Here is a 10,493-nt window from a genome sequence, read left to right as displayed (position 1 = left end):
TTTTCCAGAGTTTACAAGTAAAATGATATTTTTTCTAACTGCTAGCTTCACAAACTCATCTTAAGATCAGAGAGTCAAACTATTTTTTCTGGCTCTTGCATCATCACCTGTGGTAAAGGTTCAGCTTAGTTATAACCTGTGCAACTGAAGACAATTGGGTTTCACAGATCTAACTGACTACAGAATTTGTCCTTGCAGCTGTAACTTATCAAATCTGTTCATGATGGGTAAATCAGAATATAATTCAGTTCACTCTCCCATAGATATTTAAGCTTCTCATATTTAACAAAAATATAAAGTAAAATACATGTTCTCATTAAATAATAAGGCAACAAATATAACTCTGAATGAACACAGGGATCAGATTACTTGGATGAGCAGTGGGCATTTTTACATAGTCACTTTTCTGACCATAACTGCACTTTCACCTTGGAATAATCTCCCACTACTGATCCTCCAAGCACCTTCTCTCGTTCCCACTCTTTTCAAATCCCTCCTTATAACCCATTTCTCCCACAAATATTTTCCAAGCTGAACTTCTCAGCAGTGATCCCTTCCCAGTCTCATGCACCCAAAAGTCTGATTTTGCAGGGAGGGGGAAGAGAATTCTTTTATTGTAGATTAATTTTAAGGCGGTTCTAAAAGTCTTACCTGGTTGCACTACAGGGTTTGGTTTTTATGTGTTTGAACTAGATACCTGCAGTTTCCCTAAAATACTTTTCCAGGCCTAGGACTGATACAGCTCTTCAGATCTGAGCATCCTCAAACTCTGGAGGTGTCGAGAACCAGCTCTAGCGCTGAGTTTTTCCAGACATGTCTAATTTCACTTTTTAACCTCCCAGCATTCACTGTTCCAGCCTGTCAGTCCCTCAAGACATTTTGCTTATGTTCTTTGGGGCAGGGACTGCATCTGGCTCCCTAAAGCACCTTTGACATTTATGAATTACGTTAGTGCCAAGCGTGCAGTGTTTGCACTGTTGTACATTGCAGTGTCCCAGCAAGAGGAGCTGTGGGACCCATCCGGGCAGTGCCCCACAGGTGAGCCAGGAGCACGACTAATACTTTTATTTGTTCAGCAATGAGGGGCCCCTTGCCATGGATGGGAGCAGGAGCTCACCCCGCACAAGAGCGTGGGGCTGCCTGGCCCTAGCCAGCTCGGAGGGGGAAGGGACATGGGGGGGGTGGAGATAGGGCAGCGGTGGGGTCTGGTTGCGAGTTGCGGGGCTGGATACAGTTGGGGTAGGGGAGGGGCGGACTGGTACTGGGGGCCGGTTGCCGTTGGTCTGATCTCGCGCAGGCTGTTGGGCTCGCGCCCGCGGCCGTTAGCCGCGGCAGAGTCCCCAGAGTAGCCTCGCGCTCCCTCCTGGCCGCTGGCCTCCCCCTCTGCTCGCGGGAAAAGGCAGGAGGAGAGGGAATCCCTCTCGCGCGCGCGGCGTGTCTTTTGTGTTTGTACACACAGACCCCGGCTCAGAGCTTGCGCGGGGGCAGAGATGAGGGAGGGAGGAAGGGGAGTGGGCGTGGCCAAGCCTCCCCTCCATTGTGCACCATTGGCCTCTTGGCGGAGGATGGGGCGTGTCCGGGGCGGGCAGGGGCGTGGCCAGGCGGCGGGGACGGCCCTCGCGAGTCAGCCATCTTTCAATTGTGCTCTCAGCCGCCGCCGCCAGCAGCAGTAGCTGTAGCTCCTCCTCGCTTCCTCCCTCCCTGCACGGCAGCCGCTCTCAGCCCAAGCGGACGGGGGTAAGTCCCTAGCTCCCCCCCCCAGACTCCCCGCGCCCCGCAACCCGGCGGGGGCCCCCATGGCTGCCCCCCATCCCGCCGCACAAACTTTTGGGGGCCAGAAACCGCTGCTGGGAAGCGGCAGCATCCGGAGTCCCCCTTCTCGCCACCTTCCCCGGCTCAGCCAAGGAGCCTGAGCTGCTCCCTTCCCCAGCACCCCCAGCCCCTCTTCGCTCGATCATTGCCCCCCTGTACCCCCCAACCCCCACTCCAAACCCCCACCAACACCCTCCCCAGCCCCTTAGCTACCTCCTGAGCCCAACATCTCCCCGGATCACGGCTGGGAAGCAGCTGCAAAGAGGAGCCACTTGCCAGCCCAGGGTAACTCTCCTGCCTTCCTTCCCCTGCTCCCCACAGTTGTTGCTCAGCTTCACCATCTTGTCTCTTTTCTCTGGTCACCGACCATATTTTTTTCCTATTGCATAAAAAACAATAAAAAAGGAAAGAAATTTGCAAAGAAACACCGCAACCCAGTGCCTTTTTTTGCATTTTGATTGCAAACTTTTCCCCCATTCCCACTGATCTGCACCCACATGGTTGGAGTTCCTTGTATTTTTTGCATTATTTTTGGCAATTTTATTTTTTTTCCCTCTTTGCAAAAGGACTAGGGCTGGCATTTCGTGATTGTTTCCATTTTGTTCGGGTCTGGGAGATGAGTTTGCCAGTGAGAGGCGCTTGGAGCGAGGCAACCTTGGAAAAGCAATTGCACAGAAAGAGACAGAGAGGCAGCACCCAAAAACAACCCCCCAAAAAAGTTTGTTGCTTTCTTGAACTTAAGTCAGACTCTTTTGTTTGCAGCAGAAATACCAATTTGTGTGTATTTGCTTTTTAATTTGCGGGCATAGCCGAGCGATTGCAATGGGCAGGTTGCTTTGCAGAAAGCATTGAGGGGCTGCTTGTCTGCTTTCCCCGTCTCTACTATTTTGAAAGAGGTATTTTTGCTCAATGCAGACTATAAATTGGATGCAAGCCCCCCAATGTTTTTCAGGTAATATTTTAGGCACTTTTCAGCTGACGAGGGGAGAGCTACAGGGGGCAGTAATAATCTCTTATCTGTTGTTTGAATCGACCTATTTAGGTTTTGCTGCTGCATCGTTCCTGTTTAACTCTTGGGGTGAAACTGTATTTTAATAATAATCGGAGGTCTTCAGACACTTAATTTATTTGCAATTAGATAAATTAGGCCGATGGTCCTTTTGGCTAGTGTGTTTTCTCCTAATTCAGCAGTTGAAAGGGAAGGATTCCTTTATGTGGCAAGCAGTTACCTAGGGTCTCAGTTTCTCTTGTGAGAAGTGTGGTGTTTGCATTGTACAGAGGTATAATCGGGATCATTTTAATTGTTCAATGTTGTTCGTCGTTTGATTCTTGTTAGACAATATTTTTAAGGTGTAAAAAGTAAATCTGCATTTCCGGAACATCTGAGCTAGTGGTTAGTTTGTTGCAGTGTGTAATCGCATGGTAATTTTTACAGATAGGTGTAAGGAAGAGAAGTTTTCAGGAACATGGCTCGTACCAAGCAAACTGCCCGTAAATCCACTGGTGGTAAGCACCTAGGAAGCAGCTCGCTACGAAAGCAGCTCGCAAGAGTGCGCCCTCTACTGAGGGGTCAAGAAACCTCATCGCTACAGGTACATAAATTACCAGGGACAAAGCTTGTGATGCACCATCCCCTTAACCAACGGAAACGTTTATCGGAGCAGAACTTTTTGCATTGGGGAACTTTGGTGGTTTTCATTTTAATTCTTGATCAGGGTGATTTTTACAATGCTTTCATTATTTCACCACTTGATTATGAACAAATTTTAAATAATCCATAATATGTTTTATGTAGAACATTTATACAGTGACTTAAATTTACGTGTAGTAATAATGGGCTTATTTTATTTAATAGATTATGCATATTAAATTATATTTATGCAATTAAGACCACGTTTAACCTTAAACAAACAAATGTCATCCAAACATCTGCACTTTGGTGATTTGGCTTCGAATTAATTTAAGTATTGTAACAGAATTAGACTGGAATAAACTTTAATGCACAGAACTGATCTTCACTTACTTACATTGGTACAATTCTGTCTTCACAGCTATTTTGCTATTTAATGAACTGACAGTGTAGTTAAGATATTCTACCATTAGAGGGCAGAACATGTCTACATATAAGCAGAACCTCTGCAAATAATTTTATGTTCAGTTAACCAAAAATGAAGACTTAAATAGAGGAGGAAATAGGCTAGAATTACAGGTAAATCTCTTGCTGACAATTATGTTGTAATAAACTCTTTCATCCGGAAGGATCTTTGCACAATGAAGAGTTTTAACATACCATGGTTCATCTTGAGGAATGGTCATTGTTATTAAAGCGTGTGTGTGTTTCCTTTTGAGAAGAGAACAGAAAGGCATTTGGGAAAGTGAATGTAATCTTGAAACATTGCAAATGCATATTTTAAGAATGTTTTAGTCTGCATTCATGGTCCATAAGTAATATTAGAGAGTACAGATGAGAAAAGGGTGGAAATTAATACTACAAATTAGTAAGTAACTTTAAGGCAAAAAATGCAACAGTTTCATAATAAATGAAATATACACAATAATCATGCCAGAAATGAACTGCGTGTTTGCAAAAAGATGGCATTAACATGAATTTTTAGTTAAAACACTCATGTAAGGAAATTTCATGAGAATAGATTTTAAGTTCTTAGGATAAAATATAACAAGGATATGGTGTTTTTCAATGCCATTTTTATGGTAGTAGCTACAGAGTAGGGAGGGAATGACCTGTTTTTGACATGAATTAGCTCAGGGGTAGGCAAACTATGACCCACAGACTGGGTCCGGCCCCTCAGGGCTTTGGATCTGGCCTGTAGGATTGCCCCCTGTGGCGCCGCGGGCCCCGCGCCGCTCTCAGAAGTGGCCAGCACCACTTCCCTGCGGCCCCTAGGTGGGGAGGCAGAGGGCTCTATGTGTTGCCCTTGTCTCCAGGCACTGCCCCCCGCGGCCAGTGGGAACTTCGGGGGAGGTGCCTAGCGATGCAGCAAGGGCAGAGCACACGGAGCCCTCTGCCCTCCCACCCCCAGGGGCCTCAGCGCTTCCTGGAGCGGGCCAGGGCCAGGACAGGCATGCAGGGAGCCTGCCCTGGCCCCGGTGTGTGCTGCCGCCACCCTGGTGCCGCTTTAGGTAAGCCGGGACGGAGCCCGAATCCTGCCTGCACCTCGTGCGCCTCCTGCACCCCAGCTCCCTGTCCTGAGCCCCTTCCTGCAGTCCACACCCGTCCTGCACCCCTGCCCTAAGCCCCCTTCTGCACTCTACACCCCAACCCCCTTCTCTGAGCCCCCTCATATGCCCCAATCCCTTGCCCTGAGCCCCTTTGTGCACACCCCACACTCCCTCCCACACCCCAACCCCCTGCCCCAGCCCTGCATACAATTTCCCCACCCAGATGTGGCCCTCAGCCCAAAAAGTTTGCCCACCCCTGAATTAGCTGGTTGAGGTAAATCCTTGGGTAGAGTCTTGCCCATGAGAAAACTCATGTTAACACTACAACTTGCCTTGTCTATGCTTAGTTTAACACATGTTGATTAGTAGTGTAGCTAATGTGATGTACACCTTTTTTCATGCTGAAGACAAGACTTCGGAGGGCCTACTCTTGTTGCTTATCCATAGATGGAATGCCTGGTGAAACTAATATATAAATGAATGATGAGATCAGGCTCTCTTTGTAAGTCAAGATGTTTTTGTGTTGTAAATACCGAGATGCTTCGTATTACCGAAATGTAAATACAGAGCATATACAAAACGTTCCTAGTTCAGATTAGAAGAACATGGGCTATATGATACTCTAAAATGATATAAATTATTTGTAAATGTTAATTATTTTTTTATTAATTAAAAGGCCGGGTACTGTGGCTCTCCGTGAAATCAGACGTTATCAGAAGTCTACTGAACTTCTGATCCGCAAACTTCCCTTCCAGCGTCTGGTGCGTGAAATTGCTCAGGACTTCAAAACAGATCTGCGCTTCCAGAGCGCTGCTATTGGTGCTTTGCAGGTAAAACTTAAAGGAAGACTGTGATTTATTTTCAGGCCTAATTTAAATGAATTTTCTTGTGCATGGATGTCTGTAGATGAGCTTGTGAAATTTAGCGCAGTTATTCTGCTTAGATTTGTATGTGTCTATTCATATTCGGAAGGTGATTAAATGACATCCCTGTCTGCTAGTGTGGATTCCTAATAGTTTGAGTACTGGTTAACAAAATGAGTTACCTGGTGTTTCCTCATGCAAATATCTAAAAACATCACAAAGAACTAAAGAAACATCCCTAAATGAAACTTCTAATATTTTTAAAAAAAAATAATTTAAACAGATTATCTCTTAGAGTACCCTGAATACCTGAAAAAAGGTTTATCAAGGAAATAATTCATCATGCTGAGAGTGGAACTGTTGGGACATTGCTGTAAATATGCACACAAATTAATCTGCAGTAACTTTTATATAAGTAGCCATATGCTGGTAAAACATGGAAATATGACTTAAAAGAATATTTTCTTTAGAGCAGTAGCTGATAGGGCCATGCTGTTGCCTTTGTTACTATGGGAGAGAGGATGTGATAGGTCAGTTCTGTAAAATCATGTAATTGGCTAGGCTGTTTCTGTGGTTAGTCAGAATTTCACTCGATTGGTGAACTTCAGAAGTAGGCATCTACCGATTCAATTCTAGGTGAATTGAAGCTACAGCGTTCAATTTGCCCAAAGTAATTAACTTTTTGTTGTTGAAACATTTATAATTTGATAAAATCTAGTTACTGAAACAACTTTATAAAAATGCCATAAGTATATTATTAAAATTGGAAATAGCTGTCATAAAAAATCTCGTAACTTATTAAATGCAGAAACAGTACTTTTCTCATAATAAACTGAGAGAAATCTTCTATTGCTTCCTCTCACTTAAATTGTGTAATAATTAACATATTTGAAAGCCAAGCACTTTGAGAGTAGATAATCTGTGTGTGTTTTTAATTTAAGGTTTCAGGACACTCAAACAAACTTCACTGAGCACACATTTAGGTAACCAGGGCTTGCCTAAAATACAGTTAGTATGACCGTGATTAATAATTGTGGATTTGCCAGCATTTCAGTTATGTACTACAAAGTATATTGGGAAATTGGTGGCTTTTTATTGATCCTGCTCTTTCAACTTAAATCCTGAATAGTTAATTTTTTGTTACTGCTGCACATAAAAATGATTTGGCAATTTTCAGTGTTAAATTTTAATACAACTGTAACTTAATAATATAACTGGATAAAGCTGCTAATGGAATTATATTATAGCAGAAGTGGCCATCCGTGGCTTGCAAGCTTCATACGGTTCTTTTACAGTTAGTGTGTACCCCTCCACGTCTCCCTCCATACTCTTATCTACCGGACTGGGGGTGGGAGAAGAGCACAGGGCTTCTGCCCTGTGGCAGCATAGTGGGGCTAGGGGCTTCTGCCAGAGACAACTGGTGCCTGCTGAGAGTTGGGGGGACAAACATTTCAATTGTGCCCTCCAACAGCTTGAAGCATGCTACCCTCCTACCCCTCCCCCTTGGCCCCTCCACCCTCATCAGCCCTTCCCTGCAGCTCCCAGGTGTTAGCTCTGCTGCGTGGAGATGCAGCAGCATAAGGGGTGGCTCTCCCTGCAGCTCCCAGCTGTTTGCCCACTGCCTCTCCCCATGGCCGCAGCTCCCAGCTTGCTGGCTCCAGCAGCTGCTGTGCAGGGCAGGGGCCTGGTGGCACCATGTGACAGAGCAGGGCTGACAAAAATCGGGTGGGGGGGGGGCACATGACCCCACATGTGTTGCCTCTGGCTTCTGCCCAGTGGAGAGGTGAGTCTTGAGGTTTCAGCCCTGCGGAGCATCCCTGCCGAGGCTTGGGACTTCAGCAAGAGTGGGGATGAAGTCCTGAGCCTGGGCAGGGTCAAGCCCTCCCCTCCTCACAGGACTGAAATCCCAAGCCCTGACAGGCGCACCCGAAATCTTTGAGCTTCTGAAGATTGTTGTATGCGACTCAGGGCATCAGTAAGTTTGGTCACCCCCTGTATTATAGCATTCTTTCTGCTCTTCTCATTGTGAAAAATAGTAATGCCTACTTGTCTTGATAAAGTTCTGTGTTCAGGTAATTAGAAGGACCAAATATTTCAAATGGGTGGCTTGTCTCTAAATGATTTTACTTTATTATTTTTAATGTAAACGCCTGTGGTTAGTGACCCATACATGCTTAACTTCAACCGCTAATTTCAGTGGGGCTGACATGCTTAAAGTTAAGCATGTGCGTAAGTGAGGGATTGTGCCATGAGGCTTTTAAATCCTTAAATGGTGTTTTAAAACCTAGTGGGAGCTTCTCAAGATTTTTGGGTTTGTCTACACTAGTGGGTTTTTTTTTAACCTGAAATTAACTGATTGCAAATTAACTCAAGGTTGCTAAAACATTTCAAAGGCTAATCTGGACACATCCCACTTATCCCTTTTGTTTCAGGATAGAAACCTTCGGTTTACTCTAGTGCTCAGTCTAGTGGTAAATCTTGCCAGGCAAAAAGGGCATGTGTATTTATTTTTGCAATCCTGTTGGCTCATCCTAGTTACCTGAACATGATTGAAAAGCCCTATTAAGATGTAAGCTAATTTATATTGAGTCTATGTTGTAAACTGCACTCCCTTCCCCCACAGGCTTTACCTTGACCACTTCACTATATGTTAGTGGCAGAGTATCTGGTCTACACTAGGCTTCTAACGTGTATTTGGCCTTGTTGTCAGTAGGAAAAGCTGTGTGCTGAACTCAAAATAACTAATTCCAGGGAAAATCCTAGCGGAGAAAGGTAGTTGGTAGTTTTCACATGAATTAGCAGGTCAAGTTTAAGATGTGGGAGCCTAGACACACCTTTTGCTCATTGAGACATACCTTTTAATGCTACAGTTATCCTATTATTCCATCACAAGTACAGGTCAAAAGAAAGTTCAGCATCAATCTATATAATTTGTAAAAACTTTAAGCAGTCTTCCAAATTTGCTTTACAGGTATAGAAGCTGCAGAACATCTGTATGGGCTTCGTACCTGTTTCTGTATTGTGTATTTTAGAAGCTAACTTGAAGGTTACTTGATGTTAGAATTCAGACTCTTGCTCACTTCACAGTGTAAACTGTTCTACTGAGTTTAGTATCACACTCAATCATAATAATGAGCTTCAAGTTCCTCATCAAAGTATTTTAAAATGATTAAATATTTCTTTATTCAATTGTATGAGTACTGTTGTAGCTATAATATTTCCCCATATCTTACGTTTTGGTCTAAGTATCTCTGTAATCATCTTCCAGAGAATATCAGCTAAATAGCAGTGGTATACCAAACTTTTATTTGACCAAAGGTATAGCAAATCATTATCTGTGGAAGTAAAAGTAATACAAGTTGGCTGTTTGTAGGGATGCAATGAGAGAGACTGCCACACTATTGAAAATACTGAACTGTTGGTATCTTTAATAGATACGTCCCTAGACTTCTGATTATTACGAATACTTGAGATTCTGTCATGGACTCCTGTGTTCTTTTAGGTGCTACGTTTGTAAAAAGTCTTTAACTCTTTATTTCTTCTGTAATAGGAGGCAAGTGAAGCCTACCTGGTTGGCCTGTTTGAAGATACCAACCTCTGTGCTATCCATGCCAAACGTGTCACAATCATGCCAAAAGATATCCAGCTAGCACGCCGCATACGTGGAGAGCGTGCTTAAACTCCACTGTGGTGGGTTTGTCCTTCTCAATACAAATCTCTTCTTCCTGTTATTGGTAGTAATGAACGTTAGATATTTTTTTTCCATGGGGTTAAAAGGTACCTAAGTATATGGTTGCAAATGGAAACATAGGGGACAGAATCGGATATTGGCAAGTTTTTTTCCATTTTCATTTGTGTGTGGATTTTTAATATAAATGCGGAGACATAAAGCATTAATGCAGTCAAAAATGTTCCAGCGAACAAGTTTCAACAATTCAACTTTATATCAATTATAAATAAACCTGTCAAATTTTTCTGGACAATGCCAGCATTTGGATTTTTTTAAAACAAGTAAATTTCTTATCGATGGCAATTAAATGGTGTTTTTAGCATTTTTATCATACAGTAGATTCCATCCATTCGCTATACTTTTCTAACTGAGTTGTCCTACATGCAAGTACATGTTTTTAATGTTGTCTGTCTTCTGTGCTGTTCCTGTAAGTTTGCTATTAAAATACATTAAACGACACCTGCTTTTGGTATTGTTTTTAAACCTTCTACTTGGATCGTCCTAGATACAAGTATTCAGTGTATAGCTTTTTTTGGACAACTTTTCTACAGATTCCTCTTCCTGCTCCAGTCTTAATACTGAAAGGTAACATTTCCAGCATTGTTTTAACATTAGCTTGGTTCCATAAAAGTGTGTACTCACATTAACTGTGAAGTAGCTGCTTTATTAAAAGAAAATAAAGTTAGAGTTTTGAGCCTCTAATCACTTCAGGGTTAAGCAACACTTTTTGATAAGTAAGTCACTGGGTAAGAGTTCTACATTTCACTATATATTAAAAAAATATTGTTGGTAATCTTTTTTTTTTTTTTTCTTCAAGTAAAAGCTGTTCATTTATGCAGAGTCTGGAAGTAAACCTTCAGTCCATGCAGAACATAATCAAAAGAACCTAAGGCAAACCAAGGCAAAAT

The 10,493-nt window shown here is 43.1% G+C and overlaps 1 protein-coding gene across 1 annotated transcript; it reads left to right on the top strand.

Annotated features, from left to right (window-relative positions):
- Nucleotides 1-3,256: 3,256 nt before the first annotated feature.
- LOC115648975 (histone H3.3) lies at nucleotides 3,257-10,044 on the top strand. Its single transcript, XM_030557390.1, is given in 5 exon segments — nucleotides 3,257-3,321; nucleotides 3,324-3,382; nucleotides 3,385-3,404; nucleotides 5,669-5,822; nucleotides 9,406-10,044. Coding segments are annotated over 5 exon segments (405 nt in total). The 5' UTR covers nucleotides 3,257-3,278; the 3' UTR covers nucleotides 9,535-10,044.
- The last annotated feature ends 449 nt before the right edge of the window (nucleotides 10,045-10,493 follow it).

Source organism: Gopherus evgoodei, chromosome 3, assembly GCF_007399415.2.
Source record: "Gopherus evgoodei ecotype Sinaloan lineage chromosome 3, rGopEvg1_v1.p, whole genome shotgun sequence".
Classification (NCBI taxonomy): domain Eukaryota; kingdom Metazoa; phylum Chordata; order Testudines; family Testudinidae; genus Gopherus; species Gopherus evgoodei.
This window is presented reverse-complemented; position numbering and strand designations above follow the sequence as displayed.